Genomic DNA, 27045 nt, shown 5'->3' with positions numbered 1-27045 from the left:
CTTATATTTTCTTCGATGAAGTGATTATTCAGATCTTTTGCCCACTTTAAAAAATTGAATTGTTTTCTTGATGTTGAGTTTTAAAGGTTCTTTGTATATTCTGGATACTAGTTCTTTCTCAGATATATACTTTGCAAATATTTCCCTTTTTTACCAGTTGTGTCTTGTTTTTTCATTCTCTTAATGTCTTTGAAGAGCAAAATTTCTTACTAATTTATCCTTTTATGGATTATGATTTTGGTGTCATATCTAAAGAAGTCTGATTAACACAAAATCATAAAACTTTTCTTTTATGTTTTCTTTTAGAAGTTATATAGTGTTAGCTTTTATATTGGGGTCTTGATGTATGTGTGGGCTTAATTCTGAACTATTTTATTCATTGATCTATTTGTATATTTTTGTATCAGCATCAAATAGGTGATTGAATACTATAGGTGTATCTGAAGTTTTCCATAATTTCTGGGCCCACATTTTTTCCTCATGCACCAAAATGCTTGGTGTGGGTATGAGTCCAAGTTCTTTTTTTGCATATGGATATCCAGTTCTAGACTATTTGTTTAAAAGACTATCATTTCTTTTTTTTTTTTTTTTGTGATGGAGTCTCGCTCTGTCACCCAGGCTGGAGTGCAGTGGCCGGATCTCAGCTCACTGCAAGCTCCGCCTCCCAGGTTTATGCCATTCTCCTGCCTCAGCCTCCCGAGTAGCTAGGACTACAGGCGTCTGCCACCTCGCCAGGCTAGTTTTTTGTATCTTTTTTAGTAGAGACGGGGTTTCACCTTGTTAGCCAGGATAGTCTCGATCTCCTGACCTCGTGATCCGCCCGTCTCGGCCTTCCAAAGTGCTGGGATTACAGGGTTGAGCCACCGCGCCCGGCAAGACTATCATTTCTATACTGCCTTTGTTAAAATCAGTTCTTGATGTATGTGTGGGCTTAATTCTGAACTATTTTATCCATTGATCTATTTGTATATTTTTGTATCAGCATCAAATAGGTGATTGAATACTATAGGTGTATCTGAAGTTTTCCATAATTTCTGGGCCCACATTTTTTTCTCATGCACCAAAATGCTTGATGTGGGTATAGTGTTATTTTAGAGATAACTTTGAATCTAGCGTAAAGTAAGCACTCAGTAAATGACAGCTGTGAAATTACAACCTAGTAGCAGAGATAATGAATTCTATAAACCTTACAACTTCCTGCATATGTTTATTACTATTATTGTGTCTTTAATGATATGCAGTACCTGGTAGGAGGTAATGTGCGTGTTTGGTTATGTAAATATGAGAAAATAGGATTTAAGGTTTTTATGTTTAGTAATTCTTCAAGTTGTAAGAAAATATATTAAAAATTCCAGTTAGAAAAATTGTGGAAAAATTTGCAGGTTACATACAATCACAACAACAACTCCAAAACCAAGAGTACCTTACTGGAACCTTCATAGAGATGCAGGAAAGATTAAGAATTAGAAAACATGAATGGCGCGGTGGCTCAAGCCTGTAATCCCAGCTCTTTGGGAGGCCGAGACGGGCGGATCACGAGGTCAGGAGATCGAGACCATCCTGGCTAACACGGTGAAACCCCGTCTCTACTAAAAAAATACAAAAATCTAGCCGGGCAAGGTGGCGGGCGCCTGTAGTCCCAGCTACTCCGGAGGCTGAGGCAGGAGAATGGCGTAAACCCGGGAGGCAGAGCTTGCAGTGAGCTGAGATCCGGCCACTGCACTCCAGCCCGGGCGACAGAGCGAGACTCCGTCTTAAAAAAAAAAAAAAAAAAAAAAAAACATGAATGGAAAGGTCATTATTTTTTCATTAAATTTCAAAGTCATACCAAATGCTTTGGCTTGAGGAAGGGTGAAGATAGAGGGGGTTAGAGCTATATTAATAGTTCGCCCTAAAACTGAAATGAAAATGAATTCTATAAATTAGGCCAAGAAAAGGCAATAACTGTAGGTAATCAAGGTGGGTGGTTCTGGGTCTTCTATTCAGTTGAGCAGCTCTGCTTGAGAGCATACCACATATTCCTTTGATATTGGATCTCCGTTCCCAGTGTATTTTTGCCAATAAAAATTATGGAATCAGTGTTTAATATGAATAATTGTCCTTAGTGTCAAGTAACTGAGTTTCTCACATAGTTGAATATATGTCAAACTGTCACTGACCTTCAGATTTTGGCTCCTTGGCTGGTGAGTGGATTGATGGCAGAGTGTACAGAGTGTAATTCCCTAAGTTAAGTGCAAGCTGCAGTTTCAGTTTCAGGAAGACTGTGGATCTGGTTAGTTATTGATTCTTTTCTACAGGTTTGCCCATTTGGCAGCAGTGAAGCTGTTAGAGGAGCTACAGAAATATGATATAGATGATGAAAATGAAATTGATGAAAATGATGTGAAATATTTTATAAGACATGGTGTTGAGGGAAGCACTGATGCCAAGGATGATTTATGTCTGAGTGACTTGGATAAAACAGATGCCAGAAGTAAGTATGCTGCCTCTGTTGTGATTTATCCTTTCCGAAATAACATAGCCACTTTTTACCACAAGTTTGGAAACTATTCTAAAGACAAATACTGCCTACAAGTAAAATAATTTGATATTTTTGCAGGAACCAGAACTAATATAAGTTTTTGTACTAGGGTTGTTGAACATATAAAAAGTATAAGGCATAATCTCTGTCCCTCGGGGGTGGAAAGTTATATAAGAAAATACTCAAGTATTTTCTTCAGTGGATCAAGGAAACAGGGAAAGAGACATCTCAAGGATTTCCATGGTTAGTTGGCAAATGATTGTTATAGATAATAATAGCAACAAATATTTATTGTCTACTATGTGCCAGACACTGTTGTAGGTATTGAAATAATGGTGAACAATACAAAGGAACTTCATTCGAATGGTGGTAGTCAAGGAGAGGGTGATAAATAATTGATAAGAAAATAGATATATAAAGAAAATAGGGTAGAGTGGTGCTATAGATAAGAAAGTCATTAGGCCTCTCTGAGGTGGTGATGTTTGAGCAGAGACCTGAGTGATGAGAATGAGTCATATTAAGATCTTGGAAGAACATGCCAGCAGAGGGAGCAGTGCACGTAAAGGCCGTTATGTAGCATTGAGAATGGTTAGTGTGGCTTGAGTAGAATCCCTAAGAAAGTGGCGACAGGTTTGAAAGGTAAGCAGGGACCCAGTCAGATTATTTAGGGCCTAATAAGGATTTTAGTTTTAGATTTTTATTTGTTCATTTTTCCTCTTTTTTCACTACAAAATCTCAGCATATAAATTTTATTTTAAATAGAAAGCTATTGTTGGGATTCAGGGTGGGGAATGATGTGATCTGATTCACATTTAAAAACAGTGTCACTCTACCTGTTGAGTGGGTGATAGACTGGGAGGTGGACAAGAGCATAGCATTTCATATGGGGTATGAATTAAGTGGGAAAAGAACATAACCCACCTAACTATATAAGGTTGGATGAAGTTCCTGATATAATTATATCCTGATGCCAAGGATACTAAATTAGAATTGTACAAGAGCAGATGTAGAATATCTGCACAGATTTCCTGGGCTCCTAGAGTTTCTGATGTAGGCCTGTACCTACCTACATAGGACATCTCCATTCTTGTTTTGCTTCCGCCTTTTTATACTAGAGGCTTTCATCACCATTTAAGAAGAGCTTACATTAACATTCTATGTATTCTCTTTAAGGCAATTTATATATATATATCCTGGTTCTTGAAAAAAATCAGCATCAGTAAGATCATACTTTGTTGGGAAGATAGAGTGAAAGCCAAGCCAAGATCTTGTTGGCCTTGACTGTTTTTGCCTCCAGATTTCTGGTGTTGTGGAAAGCCCATTTTCCTTCATAGGGCAAGAGTGGAAGCAGGGAAATCAGTTAGGGGGCTGTGGCTATAGTTCAGGAGAGAGTTGTTTATGGCTTGGACTGGAGTGGAGATGATGGGGATAATGAGAAGTGGTGAGATTTGGGTGTATTTAGAAGAGAAAGATGATAGGATTTGCTGATAGATGTGGCTATGAGGTGTTAGAAAAAGAGGGTAATCAAGGATGACAGATTTCTGGCCTGGGGAATTCGGTGAATGGTAGTAAGTTTTTCTTGTTTGTTTTGTTTTGTTTTTTTTAGACAGAGTCTTACTCTGTTGCCATGCTGGAGTACAGTGGTGCGATCTTGGCCCACTGCAACCTCCACCTCCCAGGTTCAAGTGGTTCTCCTGCCTCAGCCTACCGAGTAGCTGGGACTACAGGTGTGTGCCACCATGGCCAGCTAATGTTTGAATTTTTAGTAGAGATGGGGTTTCACCATGTTGGTCAGGCTGTTCTTGAACTCCTGGCCTTGTGATCTGCCCGTCTTGGCCTCCCAAAGTGCTAGGATTACGGGCATGAGCCACCGTGCCCAGCCACACCACATTTTCTTTATCCAGTCTTCTGTTGATGGACATTTAGGTTGATGCTATGTTTTTGCTATGTGAATAGTGCTGCGATGAACATATGTGTGCATGTGTCTTTATAGTATGAATATAGTGTGAATATAGTATGACTATACTATGATATATATTCCTTTGGGTACATACCAACAGTGGGGTTGCTGGGTCATGTGTTAATTTTGTTTTGAGTTCTTTGAGAAATTGCCAAACCGCTTTCCACAATGGTTGAAATAATGTACACTCCTAACAGCAGTGCATAAATGTTCTCTTTTCTCCACAACCTCCCCAGCATCTGTTGTTTTTTGACTTTTTAATAATAGCCATTCTAACTGATGTGAGATGGCATTTCATTGTGGTGTTGATTTGCATTTCTCTAATGATTACTGATGTTGAGCATTTTTTCATATGCTTGTTGGCTCTGTGTATGTCTTCTTTTGAGAAGCATTTCTTCTCTGTGAGGATTAAACTGTATAAGGTACTTAGTGTAGTGTCTCGACATCACAGACACTGCATAAATACATGATTTTTATTGTTTTCATTGGAAATTTCCTCTTTTGTTGAATTGAAATCTTTCTTCCTGGAGCTAATTCCAATTAATCTTAGTTCTTACCTCTGAGGACCCCATAAAACAGGCTTTACGAAACACAGACTCTGAAATAATAAAGAAATTATTATATAAGCTAAATACTGCTCTTTCACTCTTTTCTGACATTTTTTATCTTAATCCCCTGTACCTTCTTACTAGTGGTTATGGTGGTTCCCAAACCTGTCTGCCCTTTAGAATTGTCTGAGGAGCCTTTTTTTGTTGTTGTTGTTGAGACAGAGTCCCGGTCTGTCGCCCAGGCTTGAGTGCAGTGGTGCCATCGCGGCTCACTGCAAGCTCCGCCTCCCGGGTTCACGCCATTCTCCTGCCTCAGCCTCCCGAGTGGCTGGGACTACAGGCACCAGCCACCATGCTCGGCTAATTTTGTTTTGTATTTTTAGTAGAGACAGGGTTTCACCATGTTAGCCAGGATGGTCTCAATCTCCTGACCTCGTGATCTGCCCGCGTGGGCCTCCCAAAGTGCTGGGATTACGGGGGTGAGCCACCGCGCCTGACCGCCTTTTTTTTTTTTTTTTGAGACAAAGTCTCACTGTGTTGCCCAGGCTGGAGTGCAGTGGCATGACCTTGGCTCACTGCAGCCTTCATCTCCCGGGCTCAAGTGATTCTTCTGCCTCAGCCTCCCGAGTAGCTGGGATTACAGGCATATGCCACCACATCCAGCTAATTTTTGTATTTTTAGTAGAAATGGGGTTTCACCATGTTGGCCAGACTGGTCTTGAACTCCCAACCTCAAGTGATCCGCCTCCCAAAGTGCTGGGATTACAGGCGTGAGCCACTGCTCCTGACCGAGGAGCTTTTATTAAGTACATATTCTTGAATTTGTAGGTCTGGAATGGGGCTCAAGCACATACATTTTTAAAAAGCATCCCATTTGATTCAGGTGTATGCAGTTTAGAACCTGCAGCTCTAACCTGTTGGTAGATAAATCATTGGTGTTAGGAAGAAGAGGCTGTGATTTGCTAAGCTGGTCCTGTAAAGCAGAGTTTCTCAACTTCTATACTCTTGACAATTTGGGCCAGATAATTATTTTGTTGAGGCAGGCTTTTCTGTGCACTGTGAGATGTTTAGTAGCATCCTGAGCCTTTGCTTACTAGATGCCAGCAGCACCTCCCTGTTCCCACTCCCAAGCTGTGACAAGCAAAACTTATTCAGAGGTTGCCAAATGACCCTTGAGGAAGAAAATCACCCCAGATAGAGAACCACTGCCATAAAAGATGGAGATGTCATGGTTCTGATAGTTGGAGAATAGTTCAGAATATCTCTCAATATACTTCCTTCTCTTACTATTCTCTTGCATAGGTGCTACAAGTGACCAATCACAAAATTTGTGGCTGGTACTTATTTCAGTTTTTCTAATTTTCTATTACATAGTAGATTGCACATGGTCCTGTAATCCACCATTAGTACTAAAACACTGCTAGTCTTTTTTTTTTTTTTTTGAGATGGAGTCTTGCTCTGTTGTTCAGGCTGGAGTGCAGTGGCATGGTCTCGGCTCACTGCAACCTCCGCCTCCTGGGTTCAAGTGATTTTCCTGCCTCAGCCTCGTGAGTAGCTGGGATTACAGGCATACACCACCACACCGGCTACTTTTTTAAATTATTTGTAGAGACGGGATTTCACCACGTTGGCCAGGCTGGTCTCCAACTCCTGACCTCAGGTGATCCACCCACCTCGGCCTCCCCAAGTGCTGGGATTACAGGCCTGTGCCACCGTGCCTGGCCAATACTGCTAGTCTTTTAAAACATTCTTGTTCGTAGCATTAATAGTCATAACAACCTGATACATGCTCCAGTAGCAGGGAAAGAATCCTCCATTTAGATATTTCATTGCATGCTCATTTTAGTATTCTGTTACTGATATTTATCCTTCTTTGTATATACCAACCTTCCTCCACCCCCTCTCCAAACCATACAGACACTAGTCTACAAGAAGAATACGCTCAAGAAGACCAGCACCCAGTGGACACATGAGCTGTTATATGTCTAACTAGGTTCCTACTCAACTCTGTTTTGCAGTGAGAGCTTACAAGAAAATTGTAGAATTGAGACACCTCCTGGAAATTGCCGAGAGCAACTACAAACACTTGGGAGGCATAACAGAAGAAGATTTAAAGCAGAAGAAAGAACAGCTCGAGTCTGAAAAGTAATGTCCTCAAAACTTTAATGATTTGTTTTTAAATACCTCTGTAAATGCCATGTGAGGGTTTGTTCATCAGCAACTTTTTCTTTCATCTTGCCAAAGGGTGTTAGGTTCCATCCTGCTTTTCTCCTAAGCCCCCAGATGGCAAAGGAGTTAAGATTTTTAAATAATTGTGATAAAATACACATAAAATTTACCGTCTTAACCATTTTTAAGTATACCGTTCAGTAGTGTTAAGTACGTTCCCATCGTTGTGCAACCAATCTCCAGAACTCTCTTCATCTTGCAAAACTGACATTCTAATGTAGTCTCTGAACATTTCCATCAGGCTACACTGCCCATTCATAAATCTGAGACTAGGTCTTATGTTCACTGATTATAGTACCCATCAGAGAATGCTCTTGCATCTAGAGGCAGTGAGCAAGTGCATGGTTGTCTCTACCTTTCACTTTCTGCACCCTAAATTGGCTCTCTGGATGATGGGTACCTCTCTAATTGCAGTTGGCTCTCTGTATCTGTGGGCTCCACATCGTGCATGCAACCAAACTTGGAGAGACAATAATCAGGAAAAAAAAAAAAAAAGGATGGTTGTGTCTTTGCTGAACATTTATAGAGTTTTTTTCCTTGTTATTATTCCCTAAATAATGTGCTACAACAACTTATACTACTACAATAAGTAATCTAGAGATGATTCAAAGTATACAGGAGAATGCATATAGATTATATGCAGATACATATGTACTATACCATTTTAATGTAAGGGACTTAGCATCTGTGGGTTTTGGTGTCTGGGGCTTCCTGGAACCAATTCCTCTTTGATACTGAGGGACTACTGTAGTTAATAGCTGCTGGGATAGAGGATGCCATGAGCTTCTTTCATCCTACTGTCTCTGCTTGTCTATCTGCTTTCCAGAATGGACAGGGAACAGAAAGAGATAGAAAACTTTGGATTTAATCAAACATGGGTCCGGAAAGAGAACCACACATGGATTCCCTTCTTTGTTCTCTGCTTTTCCTGCCCTTTCCTTTGGTTGCGTCTTGTTCCGTCACACTCTTAGAACTGCCTGTTTCCCTTTTTCCACCCACTTCCGAATTGAGCTCTGAAAGAGGTCTGCGAACTGTATTCAGAGTAACATCTAAATCTTTGATAAGGATTAATGTGGTTAAGCTGACATTTGGCTCTAGTTTAAAAGAAAGAAAAAAAAAATAAGGATTAATGTGTCATTCTTCCATGGATGGGTACTTGGGAATTTAAACAGAAGGCAAAACATTAGGCCAAAATACTCTTTTTTTCTGTTTTTTTTTTTTCCCTGCTACCCTATTAACTGAAACTATCTCTTGATGTGATTTTGATTTTAGACACTAGGAAGCTGTGGCAGACTGATTTTTTTTGTTTGTTTGTTTTAAATCAGGGGCTTTCTTGGTATCTCACAAATCATATCATATAGGTGGCTGTCCCCTGCCTCTATATTGTTTGAAGTGTTTTGAGATGTAGAATTTTTTTTAGTGTTAGCCTTGGTCTAAGAGCCTAGCTGAAAGTTCTTAGATTCTTTGTAGTCTAGAAAAGTACTTCATGGTGGAAAAATTATTTCCTACTAATGAGCTTTAAATTTTGGTTTCCTTTACTTTTCTCCTAAAGCAGATTACTATACTACCACTACAGCTATTTATATTACTTCTAAGCACTACTATATGCTATGCACCAGAGAAGCCCCTTAGATACCTTATCTCAGGCAATCCTCACAACTCCATGAGCTATACGGATTAGGACACCAAGACTTAATATAGAGGTTAAGTAACTTGGGTAAAGTCACAGAGTGGGTAGAGCCAGGATTTGAGCCTAAGTCTATGATTCTAACCCTGTTTAAGATCATTATAATTTTAATAGTCTTTAATGGAACTTTCAGTCGAATAGTTATGGATTAGTCTCTCAGTGTGAAATATTATTAATGTAAGTGATTTTTGAACAGAGTTTTTTTTAAAAAAATGCTTTATGTTTGTGCCAGAATGCATTTTCATATCAGCTAAGATGGCAGTGTTTCTTCTAAATTCCACCCTGAGTGAGTTTTAATTCTTCTCTAGCATTTGTTCTCCACTTTGTGTTAAGTGCATCTTTTTTTGTTTTGTTTTTGTTTTTCTTTTTTTTGAGACTGAGTCTCCCTCTGTCTCCCAGGCTGGAGTACAATTGTGTGATCTCAGCTCACTCCAATCTCCACCTCCTGGGTTCAAGCAGTTCTCCCGCTTCAGCCTCCCAAGTAGCTGGGATTACAGGCACGTGCCATCATGCCCAGCTAATTTCTGTATTTTTGTAGGGAAGGGGTTTCCCCATGTTGGCCAGGCTGGTTTTGAACTCTTGACCTTAGGTGATCTGCCCACCTCAGCCTCCCAAAGTGCTGGGATTACAGGCGTGAGCCACCACACTGACTTTTTTTTTTTTTTCATTTTTAGTAGAGATACAGTTTCATCATGTTGGCCAGGCTGGTCTCAAAGTTCTGGCCTCAAGTGATTCACCTGCCTCGGCCTCCCAAAGTGTTGGGATTACTGGCATGAGCCACCACACCTCGCTGTGTTAAGTGCATCTTAAGACATTTATTCTTTGGGTACAAACTCCTGATCTTAGATATAGTTGTAAAGAAAAACTGGGCAAGTATTGGCTTGAGGGATATCTTTTGATTTTTGTTGTTGTCCATCAGTTAGACCAATCTCTCAATACAATAAAACATATTTGTGTTACTCTGTCCTGGGGATGATATTCCCTTCTTAATTGCGGAACTTCTAGGCTTCCACAATTAACATTCTTCCTCTCTATCCCCAATCTTAACCTTACTCACTTCTGTACCAGAGCTACTACTGTATATTCTTAGATTGCCCTTCTGGGACCCAACCTAACATGCCTTGGGAATTCTGTTTCCCCTCACCATCCAGCCATAAGGTAGAAAAATCCTGGTTCAAATTACGTCTCCTCTTGTCTGGATTATTGTGACATCCTCCTAATAGGTCTCCTACTTCCTGTCCCTGCCTTCATATCCCCCACTCCCCTACCCTGTAGTCTATTCTCAACACAGTATCCAGAGTAATCATATTAAAACAGGGTAATCATATCATATCCATTGTAATCATATTAAAACAGTATCCAGGGCAATCATTACAGGTCAGATTGTGCCATTTTTCTGCTCGGACCCTCCAGTGGCTTCCCATTTCCTTCAGCGTAAAAGCCAAAGTCTTTACTATGATTTAAAAGGTCCTACTTACTCTGGTTCTCTTTTACGTCTCTGACTCACACTACTGTCCCTCTCCTTTTTCTTTTTTTGGAAAGGGTCTCACTCTGTCACCCAGGCTTGAGTGCAGTGGTATGATCACAGCTTACTGCAGCCTTGATCTCTTGGGCTCAAGGGATCCCCCCACCTCAGTTTCCCAAGTAGCTAGGACTACAGGTGTGCATCACCATGCAGATAATTAAAAAAAAAATGTTTTTGGGGGTAGAGATGGGGGTCTCACTATGTTACCCAGGCTGGTCTTGAACTCCTGGGCTCAAGCAATTCTTCTGCCTTGGCCTCCCAAAGTGCTAGGATTACAGGCGTGAACCACTGTGCCTGGCCTCTCTCTCTCTCTTTTTTTTTTTTGAGACAGAGTCTTGCTCTGTCATCCACGCTGGAGGGTAGCGGCATGATCTCAGCTCACTGCATCCACGCCTCCTAGGTTCAAGTGATTCTCATGCATCCGCTTCCCAAGTAGCTGGGATTTCAGGTGTGTGCCACCACATCTGACTTTTTTTTTTTCGTATTTTTAGTAGAGATAGGGTTACACCGTGTTGGCCAGGCTGGCCTCAAATGATCCACCTGCCTCAGCCTCCCAAAGTGCTGGGATTACAGGCATGAGCCACCATGCCTGGCTTCCCTTTTATTCTTTAAACAATTCTATCGTATTGGCCTCTGTTTTTCTTGTACTTCTTCAGGCATACTTCTACTTTAGGGCCTTTGCACTTGTTCCTTTTGTCTGGAATGCTTTTCCTCTAATGTCTACAGGGTTATCTCTCTTATTTTCTTCAGGGCTTGGCTTAGAAGCCCCTTTATCAGTAAAGCCTTCCCTAGCCACTGTATGAAATGTTAAGCTCCTCTTCCACAACATTTTATACTACTCTTTCCTGCTTTATTTTTGTTTTCTCCTTTAGCACTTACTACCTTCCAACATACCATATATTTTACTTATTTATTTTCCTTATTGTCTGCATATCTCTACTATGCAGTAGTAAGGTCCAGGAAGGCAGATTTTGGGCCTTTCGTTCACCACTGTATCCCCAGTACCTAAGTCAGTGCTCGTTCGTAGTAGAACCTTAATACATATTTGTTGAATAAATGATTTCTTTGTTTTATTTGCCTTAAATACAATGCATGAATGCTTTCCACTATTAAAAATAGTTAGTTGACATTGGTGATTGATTTTTAAAAATTTTTGTTTTTGATAGGACCATCAAAGAACTACAGGGCCAGCTGGAGTATGAACGACTACGTAGAGAAAAATTAGAATGTCAGCTTGATGAATACCGAGCAGAAGTTGATCAACTCAGGGAAACACTGGAAAAAATTCAAGTCCCCAGCTTTGTGGCTATGGTTGGTGTCCTTTTTAATACATTTATTTTTCTCAACAAATATATACAAGAGTGGCTAAGAGTACAAGCTTTGGGCTGGGGCTCTTTGGACTTGAATCCTGGCTATAGTCTTTTTTGATTTGGGCTACTCATTTAACCTTTTTGTGCCTCAGCTATAAACTGGCGATGATAACTTATACTTTCTAGAGCTGATGACAGGATTAAAGGAATATATGTACACACACACACTATATGTAACTATGTAACTTTCTATATACACACACACGTCTGTCTGTCTGTCTATCTATCTATCTATCTATCTATCTATCTATCTTCAAACAGCAGCCTGGTTCCTAAGTATTATTGTTAATATTGTACCATAGAAGGAGAAAATATTCTCATAAGCAGAGTAATCAATAAGAATTCTAAGACAGCTAGAGGATATGTATATTTTAATATTCTAAATAACCAAAATAAAGTGCTTTGAATGGAATCCATATTTTCTTTCCATAGGGAAGTTTCTTCATCAGTCATCATGGATGAATTAATTCTGTTTGAGGCTTGTGTCACCTCAAATCTGATCTATTAATATTATAGAATCTTCCTGGCTTCTTTTTATTTTGCACAAACTAGTCATTGGTCTCTTCAATAACCACTTTAAAAATATTAAAATAGGCCGGGTGCAGTGGCTCAAGCCTGTAATCCCAGCACTTTGGGAGGCCGAGACGGGTGGATCACGAGGTCAGGAGATTGAGACCATCCTGGCTAACACGGTGAAACCCCGTCTCTACTAAAAAATACAAAAAAAAAACTAGCCGGGCGACATGGCGGGTGCCTGTAGTCCTAGCTACTTGGGAGGCTGAGGCAGGAGAATGGCGTAAACCCAGGAGGCGGGGCTTGCAGTGACCTGAGATCCGGCCATTGCACTCCAGCCTGGGCGGCAGAGCGAGACTCCGTCTCAAAAAAAAAAAAAAAAAAAAAAAAAAAAAAAAAAAAAAAAAAATTAAAATAATAAAACATGTTTGTTGTATAGTGTTAAAAACAAAACAGATGTTCCTTCTGACACTAAGTTCCACTCTCCAGAAGAAGTTATTGTTAACAATTTAGTACATACCATATTAGACAAAATTCTATGTATCTGCAAACATGTATGTGTATGTCTATGCATATGCAAATATAATCACTTCCTCAGTTTCTCTGGGTTTTGGTATCTCACCAGTGGTTGATTTTCCAAGAAATATAATTAACTATAATAATTAATCTATTCTCTTCATTTTGCGACCCTCTTCTTGTATGACCTTTAGCACATGGGGAAACTTTAGTATCAGAGAGGCCAGCTGTACAGTCATGTGTTGGTTAGAGGGCTACAGGACACAGTACCATTTATAACTTACTGCTTCCAATCAAATCTGTTACCTCTCCACCTTGTGGCAGGGACTCTGTGACTCCCAGTCTCCTCAAAAGTAGAAAGGTAAGTTGTTGTTCTTTGTTTTGTCTTTTTTTGACACAGGGTGTTGCTCTTGTCACCCATACTTCAGTGGAGTGGTGCCATCATAGGGCACTGTAGCCTCAAACTCCCTAGGTTCAAGTGATCCTCTTGCCTCAGCCTTCCAGGTAGCTGGGACTATAGGCATGCACCAACACACCTGGCCAATTAGGTGTTTTTTTTTTTTTCTATAAGGTTGGGATCTTGCTTTGTTGTCAAGGCTAAGTTGTTGTTCTTCAGCTGCCTAGGTGGGACAATATTTTGGGGTGGTCACCCAAGCTGCACATTTTCTTTTGAACCATTCCAAACTGTCTACTTAGAAATGTTTTCTGTCTTTTAGCTATTTAGAAATTCTCTTTGCTTACTCAGAAGCATCTGTTCTCAGGTTGGATCTGGTTTCATACTCCATAGTTTTGCTTCCCTAAAACTTCACTTTACCAACAATGTGTAGGCTTTCAGGAGAGCTGACTCAAGGTCCCTGTGCTCAGAATTCATTGTTTTTTGCATTCTTGCTTTAGGTTATACCTAATTTTTGTAAATAAGCAAATGTCACTGAGCTTTCATGGCAGCTGCAACTCTGGCACTGTTTATTTTCACTTGCAAAAGCTTGAATCTCAATTTCCTTGTCTTTAAAATGAGGAATAATAATACCTACCTCTTGGGATTGTATTGATGTTAAATGGAATATTATGTAGAAATCCTGAATGCGGTTTCTAGTATAGGTTTCTACCTATACTATATAGGTATACCTCTATATACCTATAGAGGTATTCACTATATAGTAGTAGTCATTGTATTATTTACTCCCTTTCTTTTTTTCCATTTTCTATATTACAGATGAATTGATATGGTCAGTGGATAAATAAATGTGTAGAGCCACATGCAGCTAAGGATAGGAAGAATTTATTTGGGAGTCTAATTATATATAAAGTATAAGTAAAATGAACTTATTCAGAACTATAAATATGGAATCCTCAAGAAGCTCTAAGTCTTTCTCCTGCCACCTTCTGGTCAGGACCTATGATTGCATTCTATTGTACTTTAAGATCCTCAGACCCCAAAATAATCAGCAATAGTACAATTTTTACTGAGAAAAAAATTCTTAGAATAGTTTCCTAGGATAGTTTGACATATATAAAGCACTTAAATAGCTTTTTGATAACAGCTGTTTTTATAGCACTTTCTCAGATATTATCTCATTTTAGTCTGCATCAACCCTATGAGGAGGTAGAATGATATATATATATATATATATTTGATCCTGTGTTATAAATGAGAAAGCAGAGGCTCAGAGAAGTTGAGAGTCTTGTTAGAGCATACAGCTAGTGTAAGGCAGGAGCAAACTCAGAATCTCTGCCTCCAGATTATATTTTTCTAATACTTCTGTGGAAATGACTATCAAATCCATACTTTAGTACTGTTGTCCCCACCAGGGCTCCCCACCTGTATTTCTCACTGCTCGTCAACTGGACATTTCCACCTGAAATTCCCAGTGGTGCTTGAATTTAAAAAAAAAAAAAAATGTTCAGAACCAAGCTCATTATCAAGACCAGATTCTCTCCCCTATCTCTGCATTTAAATTAATGGCATCACTATTTTCTCAACTACCCAGTCTTGGACTTTTAATGATTAGCCATGTTTTCTCCTTTAGGTCATACAAAAAGTGAGCCCATCCCGTAGGTGGGAACATGCTCTCTACTTTCACTGCTTCCCTAGTTTAGGTTTCTGTATCTTTCTATCTGAACTACTGTGATAGAATTTTGGTATTTACTCCTTCCCTATCCAAATCCATTTGACTCACAGTGGTCAGCCTGATTTTCTTGTCCTCCTTGGATTGAAAATCTTCCTTACCTGAATAAGTACTGATTCTTCAGTTTGACATTCAGCCCTAACCTACCTCACCAACCTTATTTTTGTCTATTCTCCTACATATATTAATAGCTTATTTTTTCTTAAGCTACCCTATGCTTTCCCATCATTAAACCTTTGTTCAGTTTGTCCATATATCTTGAAAACTGCCTGTTGACTCTGTAAAATCCCCTAAGAACCATCTCATTTATCACCCCTTTCCTAGTCTCCCTGGTCACACGTGATCTCTCCTTCCATCAAGCACCTTGTACTGGTCTGAGGGCTTCTTGTCATTTGTAGTACAGCATGATTGGGCACTTAGTTTACCCACAGTACTGAAAATCTAAGTTTTATGAGATCATTTAACTTATGTTAATAACATCATTCTTGGACAGGTTTTGAGTATATTGGGCTTAGTGTTAAGACTTTATATTCAGCAGATACCATCTTCATTTTACAAATGAAGAAATCAACTCTCAGATAAAATAAACAATTTATAAAGTTACAAAGCTTGTTAGATGGCTAGCCATGATTTCAACCTGTCTAGCCCCAAGTCTATGCTTTTAACACCACTTGTTACTGCTATTATAAACCCCTCACACTCCCTCTTTCTGTGCTTTTAGGAACATTTATTTTGAAAATGTTTCTTTGAAAACTTCTGATGATAGCTTTTTTTTTTTTTCTGAGACGAGTCTCGCTCTGTTGCCCAGACTGGAGAGCAGTGGCGCGATCTTGGCTCACTGCAACCTTCACCTCCCAGGTTCAAGCAATTCTTTGCCTCAGCCTCCCGAGTGGCTGGGAGTACAGGCGCCCACCACCATGCCTGGCTAATTTTTTTGTATTTTTAATAGAGACGGGGGTTTCACTATCTTGGCCAGGCTGGTCTTGAACTCCTGACCTTGTGATCCACCCACCTCGGCCTCCCAAAGTGCTGGGATTACATGTGTGAGTCACTGTGCCTGGCCTGATGATAGCTTTTTAATAGGGTTAATTTACTTATGAAAACTTAAAAATTGGTAATAATTTTGTTAAAATGTTACACTATAAGTTCAAACATATATTTCAAGATATGTCTTAAATTGGAAGTTGAGATGATAAAATATAACATAGGATATCTTCATGACCTTGGGGTAGGAAAAAATGGGTAGACTGGACTTCATTAAAATAAGACTTCAGTTCATCAAAGATTATATGAACAGATTTGAAAAGGCAAGCCAAAGTGTAGAAAAACATATTTCCTTTCTTTCTCTCTGCTTTTCTTTCTTCTCTCCTATCTGAAAAAGTTATATCCAGAATATATAAAGAACTTATGCAAATCAATGTGAAAAAGACAGTCCAGTAAAAAAACTGGGCAAGACTTGCATAGGCACTTCACAAAAGAAGATATCCAAGTGGGCCAGTAAACATGAAATTGTGCTTAAAATCACTGGTTATTAGAAATGTAAATTAAAACCCAAACAAGATACCAATATATACCCATCAGAATGGCAAAAATTAAAATGGACGTTACCAAATGTTGGTGAGGATGTGGAACAACTGGAGATTTTATATACCAATGGTGGCAGTGTAAATTGGCTTAACCACTTTGGAAAATTAAATTCCTAGTGGAATTAGTACATGTTTCTTTGTGTACACAGGTGGACACCAAAAAATATATACATGAATGTTCTTGTCAGCCTTATTATATATATCTCTCAAACTAGAATCATCTAAAAATTCCCTCAACAGTAATAATCAATACATTTTGCTATATTCATACAATGGAATATTATATAGCAATGAAAATGTATGAATTGCTGCTCTACACATCACTACGAATGAATTTCACAAACACTGTGCTGACTAAAAGAAAGCAATATGAAAGAGTACATACTGTATGATTCCATGTAGTCCACAAATTGGTAAGATAAGTCAGTAGTGCCTAGGAAGGGGCAAATGGAGGCTTCTGGGATGCTGGTAATATCCAGTCTCTTGATCTCAGTCATGGTCACAGGGGTGTATTCCCTTTGTAAAAATTCATCAAGCTGTACCTTTTTTTTCTTTGTGCTCTTTGATATATATTGTACTTAAAACATTAAATTTAAACTAATGTTTTAAGTATTTTATATATATATTTTTAAATATATACTTAAATATAATGTAATAGCTTTGGCAGAGCTGTCTGTCCACAGAGAGATTTATGTAGCACTGAACTCATAGCTTCTATCTCCAGAACCAGTATTTTTCAGTAAGTCCTTGATCTACAGCTTTGGGCCATGTTTGCTAATCAAGAATGGCTAACCGGGAACTGGCAATATTCCACGGTTACCTTCCATGTTTCACTTAACCTTATTTTCTACCTGCAAAGGTCTGGAACAAGGTTGAACTTTGATATGGTTTCTGCTGGGCTTCTCTCTGACCTATGACATCCTAGCTTATATACCTAGAGTGGCCCGTGGAGTAATTTGAGGATTTCAGGGAGTTTATCCACATTCAACTCTTGGCTTGGGGAAGTTCTAAAAGTTTGTGATATGCCTTTCTTTCTCTTTGTTTATACCCTACTTTTTTGGGGGAGAAGGGTTGGTTTTGACACTGTTAAGAGTCTGTACTGGTAAGCAAGAAGGTGGAATTCTCTTATAGTTTCATATGCTGTCTAGAATTTTCAGAGTGCATAGGCTTTTTGAAAAATAAGAATTCCATATATCCCAGCAATAAATGGTAGATCTACAAAGTCAACAGTTTTATGTGTAGAATTTTAATCTGTTCGACAAACCTGTTAATTCTTTCAGGGTAAAAAAATATATACATTTTCACCACAAGGATTTTTGTCTAATTTTGTTGTAGTAATAGACTGCATTTACATTTAGAATTGCTTTTGGTGCTTAAGCATTATGATTCATGTATTTAGTATCTTAATATATAGTTCTGTTGAGCTTAGGAGAAAACATGTAATAGGGAGAAATATACTTCTTGGCTATAATGGAAGATAAAGAAACGAGTAATCTTGGTGAAAAATGTTCTCCAAATGCAGAAACTTTTAGAAATTTGGAGATACGGAACCTTCAGTGAACAATTATGGAAGGCCTGTTGAATGCCAAGCACATATTTTCTTTTGAAGTAGTTGTATTTTAAGACTTGGTTTGATAGAACAAGTTACATATTTGGTGTTAGGAGGGACTTTGTTATTTAACCACTGTTTCTAGAAAATTTGGAATCCTTAAGGTCTCTTCTAATATATAAAAGGTAAAGAAAAATAAGTATTACTGTCTTTGGAAGTCTTTAATTAATTTTTTTGAGACGGGGTCTCACCCTGTGCCCTGGCTGGCATTCAGGGTCGTGATCTCGGCTCACTGCAGCCTCCACTTCCCAGGCTTAAGCAATCCTCCAGCCTCAGCCTCGTGAGTAGCTGGGAGTACAGGCATGAGCCACCATGCCCAGCTAAATTTTTTCTGTATTTTTTGTAGAGAGGGGGGATTGTTGTCCAGGTTGGTCTCAAACTCCTGAGCTCAAAGCGATCTGCCCACGACAGCCTCCTAAAGCGCTGGGATTACAGATGTGAGCCACCATACCCTGCCTGTTTCTGGAAGTCATAACTCTTATTAAAGCACTGGAAAATTGGCTATATCTGACAAGTAGCCACCTCTTCCCCCTAAATTTTCTATATTCTTTCTGTAATTCCATCTAGTTAGATTAGGTTAAACTCCTGCCCCACCTGAGTGTTTTTCTTTTTTCTTTTGAGACAGGGTCTTGCTCTGTTGCCCAAGCTGGAGTGTAGTGGCACAGTCTCGGCTCACTGCAACCTCTGTCTCCTGGGTTCAAGTGATTCTTATGCCTCAGCCTCCTGAGCAGCTGGGATTACAGGCATGCATCACCAAGCCCAGCTAATTTTTGTATTTTTAGTGGAGATAGGGTTGGCCAGGCTGGTCTTGAACTCCTGACCTCAAGTGATCTGCCTGCCTTGGCCTCCCAAAGTGCTGGGATTATAGTCGTGAGCCACCGCACCTGGCCTCATCTTTAAAATATTTGTAATGCTACTCACTACACTTTATTTTGTATGTATAGTATGAAGAACAGTTGTATCATATGCTAAGTCCCAGTCAAAGGTTTGTTATTTTTCTTCAGACTAGCCGCTAAGCTTTTTTTCCAAGAGAAGAGACCATCTGTATTCCCCTATGCCCACAAACACCTGGCCACTATAAGAGAAAGCTGGAAGTTTATCCTACTCTCAAGTTTGCAGCTGAGGGATATGGGAGGGACCAGATGCATGGTTGTTTTTCCAGGTGGTGTTGGATAATGGCAGCTTACTTCCATGTTCACACACTATTGAGTTAAACTAACTGGACTCCTTAGAAAAGGTGTGGGCAGGAACACCCTGGGGAACTAACTCCAGCCATGGGCTCTCCCCAGGGACATGGTCCTTGTGCTGTTCTTGGAGCCTCTGTGTTCAGAGCTGTCCTGCCTAACTAGATGCAGAGCATTTTTGATTGGAAGAATTACTCAAAGATAATTAACATCTAGTGACCACTCATTGTGTTTCTAGTCCTGCTTGCTCCTTACCATAGTATTTATTGATTCTTCCATGCTGGGTCTTGAGAATACCAAGATGGACAAGAAATATTCAGAAACAGTGAGACCAGGAGACCAGGCAAAGTGTACAATGAGACTAGAGCAGTAGACGGATCCAGTACAAAAACAAAAGCGGGAATGGGGAAGCTAGGGAATGATTCGCAGCACTATGGGACTGGCAAAAGAATCCAGAAGATGACATACTAACATTTTCAGTTACCAATATCTTGTTAAATATTAGTGTCTGGGGATTTTAGGTAGAGATAAAACTGAATGAGATAACAGTGAAAATTGGCTATATCTGACAAGTAGCCACCTCTTACCCACTAAATTTTCTATATTCTTTCTCTAGTTCTTAAGGTGCCTCCTAGTCATACGATTCAGCACAATATAATACACTGGTACTTCAGATTTGGGAATTTATTCACATAAAATCCTAAAAGAAATTTAATCAGAGTTGAAAATACTAGCATGGCTAATTTTTTTTCTTTTGAATAGGCAATGTAGAAAGACAAAAATGTGTGCTAGCATGAAAATTGTATTTGACCCTCTTTTCCTTTATAGGAAGACAGTGCTTCTTGTGAGTCAAACAAAGAGAAGAGGCGAGTAAAAAAAAAGGTTTCTTCTGGAGGAGTGTTTGTGAGAAGGTACTAATCAGTGAAATGACTAAATTAACCTGCTAGATTTTTCTCTTTCATTAAAAAAATTGATATAAATGTAAATCTGTACAAACTCTCAGAATTACTCTGATATGCTTCTATTCCAATTCTGAAGGCAGAAATGTTATATTAAAGAGATTTAGAGATTTTTAAAATGACATGGACTCAGTTGTACACCTTCTCCTGATATTATTCTTATATATCTCTACACAGGCAAGACAAGAGATTTATGAGTAATTAATTTTACAAGTATTTACATAAGCTTTAAAATATTAGCTGGTATAGTAATCAAAAGAAATCTAGTTATATTTCACTTTCTTTCTTTTTTTTTATTTATACTTTAAGTTCTAGGATACATGTGCATAACGTGCAGGTTTGTTACATATGGATATATGTGCCATGTTGGTGTGCTGCACCTATTAACTCGTCATTTACATTAGGTATATCTCCTAATGCTATCCCTCCCCCCACCCCCTACCCCATGACAGGCCCCGGTGTGTGATGTTCCCCACCCTGTGTCCAAGTGTTCTCATTGTTCAATTCCCACCTATGAGTGAGAACATGTGGTGTGTGGTTTTCTGTTCTTGCAATAGTTTGCTGAGAATGATGGTTTCCAGCTGCATCTATGTTCCTACAAAGGACATAAACTCATCCTTTTTTATGGCTGCATAGTATTCCATGGTGTGTATGTGCCACATTTTTCTTAAACCAGTCTGTCACTGATGGACATTTGGGTTGGTTCCAAGTCTTTGCTATTGTGAATAGTGCCACAATAACCATACGTGTGCATGTGTCTTTATAGCAGCATGATTTATAATCTTTGGGTATATACCCAGTAATGGGATGGCTGGGTCAAATGGTATTTCTAGTTCTAGATCCTTGAGGAATTGCCACACTGTCTTCCACAATGACTGAACTAGTTTACAGTCCCACCAACACTGTAAAAGTGTTCCTATTTCTCCACATCCTCTCCAGCACCTGTTGTTTCCTGACTTTTTAATGATCGCCATTCTAACTAGGTGTGAGATGGTATCTCATTGTGGTTTTGATTTGCATTTCTCTGGTGGCTAGTGATGATGAGCATTTTTTTCATGTGTCTGTTGGGTATATAAATGTCTTCTTTTGAGACATGTCTGTTCATATCCTTTGCCCACTTTTTGATGGGGTTGTTCTTTTCTTGTAAATTTGTTTGAATTCTTTGTAGGTTCTGGATATTAGCCCTTTGTCAGATGGGTAGATTGCAAAACTTTTCTCCCATTCTGTAGGTTGCCTGTTCACTCTGATGGTAGTTTCTTTTGCTGTGCAGAAGCTCTTGTTTAATTAGATCCCATTTGTCAATTTTGGCTTTTGTTGCCATTGCTTTTGGTGTTTTAGACATGAAGTTCTTGCCCATTCCTATGTCCTGAATGGTATTGCCTAGGTTTTCTTCTAGGGTTTTTATGGTTTTAGGTCTAATATTTAACTCTGTAATCCATCTTGAATTGATTTTTGTATAAGGTGTAAGAAAGGGATCCAGTTTCAGCTTTCTACGTAGGGCTAGCCAATTTTCCCAGCACCATTTATTAAATAGGGAATCCTTTCCCCATTTCTTGTTTTTGTCAGGTTTGTCGAAGATCGGATGGTTGTACATGTGTGGTATTACTTCTCAGGGCTCTGTTCAGTTCCTTTGGTCTACATTTCTGTTTTGGTACCAGTACCATGCTGTTTTGGTTACTGTAGTCTTGTTGTATAGTTTGAAGTCAGGTAGTGTGATGCCTCCAGCTTTGTTCTTTTGGCTTAGGATTGTTTTGGCAATAAGGGCTCTTTTCTGGTTCCATATGAACTTTAAAGTAGTTTTTTCCAATTCTGTGAAGAAAGTCATTGGTAGCTTAATGGGGATGGCATTGAATCTATTAATTACCTTGGGCAGTATGGCCATTTTCATGATATTGATTTTTCCTGTCCATGAGCATGGAATATTCTTCCATTTGTTTCCTCTTTTATTCCATTGAGCACTGGTTTGTAGTTCTCCTTGAAGAGGTCCTTCACATCCCTTTAAGTTGGATTCCTAGGTATTTTATTTTCTTTGAAGCAATTGTGAATGGGAGTTCACTCATGATTTGACTCTCTGTTTGTCTGTTATTGGTGTATAAGAATACTTGTGATTTTTGCACATTGATTTTGAATCCAGAGACTTTGCTGAAGTTGCCTATCAGCGTAAGGAGATTTTGGGCTGAGACGATGGGGTTTTCTTAGTATACAATCTTGTCATCTACAAACAGGGACAATTTGACTTCCTCTTTCCCTAACTGAATACTCTTTATTTATTTCTCCTGCCTGATTGTCCTGGCCAGAACTTCCCACACTATGTTGAATAGGAGTGGAGAGAGAGGGCATCCCTGTCTTGTGCCAGTTTTCAAATGGAATGCTTCCAGTTTTTGCCGATTCAGTATGATATTGGCTGTGGGTTTGTCATAAATAGCTCTTTATTTTGAGATATGGCCCATCAATAGCGAATTTATTGAGTTTTTAGCATGAAGGGCTGTTGAATTTTGTCAAAGGTCTTTTCTGCATCTATTGAGATAATCATGTGGTTTTTGTCTTTGGTTCTGTTTATATGCTGGATTACATTTATTGATCTGCATATGTTGAACCAGCCTTGCATCCCAGGGATGAAGCCCACTTGATCATGGTGGATAAGCTCTTTGATGTGCTGCTGGATTTGGTTTGCCAGTATTTTATTGAGGCTTTTCGCATCAATGTTCATCACAGATATTACTCTAAAATTTTTTGTGTGTGTGTGTCTGTGCCAGGCTTTGGTATCAGGATGATGTTGGCCTCATAAAATGAGTTAGGGAGGATTCCCTCTTTTTCCGTTGATTGGAATAGTTTCAGAAGGAAACTATTTTGTACAGCTCCTCTTTGTGCCTCTGGTAGAATTTGGCTGTGAATCTGTCTGGTCCTGGACTTTTTTTGGTTGGTCGGCCGTTAATTATTGCCTTAATTTCAGAGCTTGTTATTGGTCTATTCAGGGATTCAACTTCTTTCTGGTTTAGTCTTGGGAGAGTGTATGTGTCCAAGAATTTATCCATTTCTTCAAGGTTTTCTAGTTTATTTGCATAGAGGTGTTTATAGTATTCTCTGATGGTAGTTTGTATTTCTGTGGGGTCAGTGGTGATATCCCCTTTATCATTTTTTATTGCGTCTATTTGATTCTTCTCTCTTTTCTTCTTTATTAGTCTTGCCAGCGGTCTATCAATTTTGTTGATCTTTTCAAAAAACCAGCTCCTGGATTCATTGATTTTTTGAAGGGTTTTTTTGTGTCTCTATCTCTTTCAGTTCTGCTCTGATCTTAGTTATTTCTTGCCTTCTGCTGGCTTTTGAATGTGTTTGCTCTTGCTTCTCTAGTTCTTTTAATTGTGATGTTAGGGTGTCAATTTTAGATCTTTCCTGCTTTCTCCTGTGGGCATTTAGTGCTATAAATTTCCCTCTATACATTGCTTTAAATGTGTCCCAGAGATTCTGGTATGTTGTATCTTTGTTCTCATTGGTTTCAAAGAACATCTTTATTTCTACCTTCATTTCGTTATGTACCCAGTAGTCATTCAGGAGCAGGTTGTTCAGTTTCCAAGTAGTTGAGTGGTTTTGGGTGAGTTTCTTAATCCTGAGTTCTAGTTTGCCCTGTGGTCTGAGAGACAGTTTGTTATAATTTCTGTTCTTGTACATTTGCTGAGGAGTGCTTTACTTCTAACTATGTGGTCAGTTTTGGAATAAGTGTGATGTGGTGCTGAGAAGAATGTATATTCTGTTGATTTGGGATGGAGAACTCTGCAGATATCTATTAGGTCTGCTTGGTGCAGAGCCGAGTTGAACTCCTGCATATCCTTGTTAACTTGCTGTCTCGTTGATCTGTCTGATGTTGACAGTGGGGTGTTAAAGTCTCCCATTATTATTGTGTGGGAGTCTAAGTCTCTTTGTAAGTCTCTAAGGACTTGCTTTATGAATCTGGGTTCTCCTGTATTGGGTGCACATATGTTTAGGATAGTTAGCTCTTCTTGTTGAATTGACTCCTTTACCATTATGTAGTGGCCTTCTTTTTCTCTTCTGATCTTTGATGGTTTAAAGTCTGTTTTATCAGAGACTAGGATTGCAACCCCTGCCTTTTTTTGTTTTCCATTTGGTTGGTAGATCTCCCTCTATCCCTTTATTTTGAGCCTTTGTGTGTCTCTGCACGTGAGATGGGTCTCCTGAATACAGCCCACTGATGGGTCTTGACTCTTTATCCAATTTGCCAGTCTGTATCTCTTTTAATTAGAGCATTTAGCCCATTTACATTTAAGGTTAATATTGTTATGTGTGAATCTGATCCTCTCATTATGATGTTAGCTGGTTATTTTGCTTGTTATTTGATGCAGTTTCTTCCTAGCACTGATGGTCTTTACATTTTGTCATGTTTTTGCACTGGCTGGTACTGGTTGTTCCTTTCCATGTTTAGTGCTTCCTTCAGGAGCTCTTGTAGGGCAGGCCTGGTGGTGACAAAATTTCTCAGCATTTGCTTGTCTGTAAAGGATTTTGTTTCTCCTTCAGTTATGAAACTTAGTTTGGCTGGATATGAAATCCTGGGTTGAAAATTCTTTTCTTTAAGAATGTTGAATATTGGCCCCCACTCTCTTCTGGCTTGTAGAGTTTCTGCCGAGAGGTCTGCTGTTATTCTGATGGGCTTCCCTTTGTGGGTAACCCGACCTTTCTCTCTAGCTGCCCTTAACATTTTTTCCTTCATTTCAACTTTGGTGAATCTGACAATTATGTGTCTTGGAGTTGCTCTTCTCGAGGAATATCTTTGTGGTGTTCTGTATTTCTTGAATTTGAATGTTGGCCTGCCTTGCTAGGTTGGGGAAGTTTTCGTGGATAATATCCTGAAGAGTGTTTTCCAACTTGGTTCCATTCTCCCTGTCACTTTCAGGTACACCAGTCAGACGTAGATTTGGTCTTTTCACATAGTCCCATGTTTCTTGGAGGCTTTGTTCGTTTATTTTTACTCTTTCATTTTATTTTTTATGTTTATTTATTTTATTTATTTTTATTTATTTATTTTTATTCTTATTCTTTGTTCGTTTTATTTTTACTTCTTGCTTCATTTCATTCATTTGATCTTCAATCAGTGATACTCTTTCTTCCAGTTGATCGAATCGGTTGATGAAGCTTGTGCATTTGTCACGTAGTTCTCATGCCATGGTTTTCAGCTCTATCAGGTCATTTAAGGACTTCTCCACATTGTTTAATTAGCCATTAGTCTTAAGTTTTTCAAGGTTTTTAGCTTCTTTGCGATGAGTTTGAATCTCCTCCTCCTTTAGCTCGGAGAATTTTGATCATCTGAAGCCTTCTTCTCTCAACTCGTCATTCTCCATCCAGCTTTGTTCTGTTGCTGGCGAGGAGCTGCATTCCTTTGAAGGGGGTGAGGCGCTCTGATTTTTAGAATTTTCAGCTTTTCTGCTGTGTTTTTCCCCATCTTTGTGGTTTTATCTACCTTTGGTCTTTGATGATGGTGATGTACAGATGGGGTTTTGGTGTGGATGTCCTTTCTGTTTGTTAGTTTTCATTCTAACAGTCAGGACCCTCAGCTGAAGGTCTGTTGGAGTTTGCTGGAGGTCCAGTCCAGACTGTGTTTGCCTGGATATTGGCAGCGGAGGCTGCAGAAGAGTGAATATTGCTGAACAGCAAGTGTTGCTGCCTGATCGTTCCTCTGGAAGCTTCGGCTCAGAAGGGTACCCGGCCGTGTGAGGTGTCAGTTTGCCCTACTCAGGGGTGCCTTTCAGTTAGGCTACTTGGGGTCAGGGACCCACTTGAGGAGGCAGTCTGTCCTTTCTCAGATCTCAAACTCTGTGCTGGGAGAACCACTACTCTCTTCAAAGCTGTCAGGAACATTTAAATCTGCAGAGGTTTCTGCTGCCTTTTGTTTGGCTGTGCCTTGTCCCCGGCTATGCCTTATCTCCAGAGTCTACACTTGGCTGGAGTCTACAGAGGCATGCAGGCCTCCTTCAGCTGCGGTGGGCTCCATCCTTTTTGAGCTTCCTGGCCACTTTGTTTACCTACTCAAGCCTCAGCAATGACGGGCACCCTCCCCCAGCCTTACTGCCACCTTGCAGTTAGATCTCAGACTGCTGTGCTAGCAATAAGGGAGGCTCCATGGGCGTGGGACCCTCCAAGCCAGGTGTGGGATATAATCTCCTGGTGTGCCGTTTGCTCAGAACCTTGGAAAAGCACAGTATTAGGGTGAGAGTGACCCGATTTTCCAGGTGCTGTGTGTCATGGTTTCCCTTGGCTAGGAAAGGGAATTCCCTTACCCCTTCCACTTCCTGGGTTAGGTGATGCCTCACCCTGCTTTGGCTCTCGCTTGGTGGGCTGCACCCTCTGTCCTGCACCCACTGTCTGACACGCCCCAGTGAGATGAACCTGGTACCTCAGTTGGAAATGCAGAAATCACCTGTATTCTGTGTTGCTCATGCTCGGAGCTGTAGCCTGGAGCTGTTCCTATTCAGCCATCTTCTATTTCTTTCACTTTCTAGAGAGTACCCTTCACTTCTAGTGTGGATATGTTTAAAAAAAAATTTTTTTTCAAATGACATAACTGCAAGATTTTTAAGAATATAGAGAAAAGGCAGATTGGTCAGGATAAGAAACACTTGGCTTTAGTTTTTCCTCTTTTTCCCTTTGATCTTAAAGGTTATTAGTGCTTGGCTAACTAAAAAACAGCTATGGGTTTTCAGTT

General features: G+C 39.5%; 2 protein-coding genes across 4 annotated transcripts in view; one reads left to right on the top strand and one right to left on the bottom strand.

Annotated features, from left to right (window-relative positions):
• The window catches only part of ANKRD42 (ankyrin repeat domain 42), a 69701-nt gene extending 49246 nt beyond the window's left edge, over positions 1–20455 (top strand). Inside the window, exons 9-12 of one of the 2 annotated variants that reach the window (XM_030918807.1) lie at positions 2298–2473; positions 7048–7174; positions 11637–11781; positions 20203–20455. In XM_030918807.1, the coding sequence (XP_030774667.1) occupies positions 2298–2473; positions 7048–7174; positions 11637–11781; positions 20203–20292 (538 nt within the window). In that variant the 3' untranslated portion in view covers positions 20293–20455. Of the gene's footprint in view, positions 1–2297; positions 2474–7047; positions 7175–11636; positions 11782–20202 lie in introns of those variants that run through there. The other variant, XM_030918808.1, reaches the window with a different exon arrangement.
• Positions 1–27045, bottom strand: part of CCDC90B (coiled-coil domain containing 90B) — a 66093-nt gene that overhangs the window by 13294 nt on the left and 25754 nt on the right. Inside the window, exon 9 of one of the 2 annotated variants that reach the window (XM_010362862.2) lies at positions 5039–5079. In XM_010362862.2, the coding sequence (XP_010361164.2) occupies positions 5039–5079 (41 nt within the window). Of the gene's footprint in view, positions 1–5038; positions 5080–7162; positions 7301–27045 lie in introns of those variants that run through there. The other variant, XM_010362864.2, reaches the window with a different exon arrangement.

The sequence above is a fragment of the Rhinopithecus roxellana genome, chromosome 15 (assembly GCF_007565055.1).
Source record: "Rhinopithecus roxellana isolate Shanxi Qingling chromosome 15, ASM756505v1, whole genome shotgun sequence".
NCBI lineage: Eukaryota > Metazoa > Chordata > Mammalia > Primates > Cercopithecidae > Rhinopithecus > Rhinopithecus roxellana.
The sequence above is the reverse complement of the archived record's forward strand: the minus strand, read 5'-3'. Positions and strand labels throughout refer to the sequence as shown.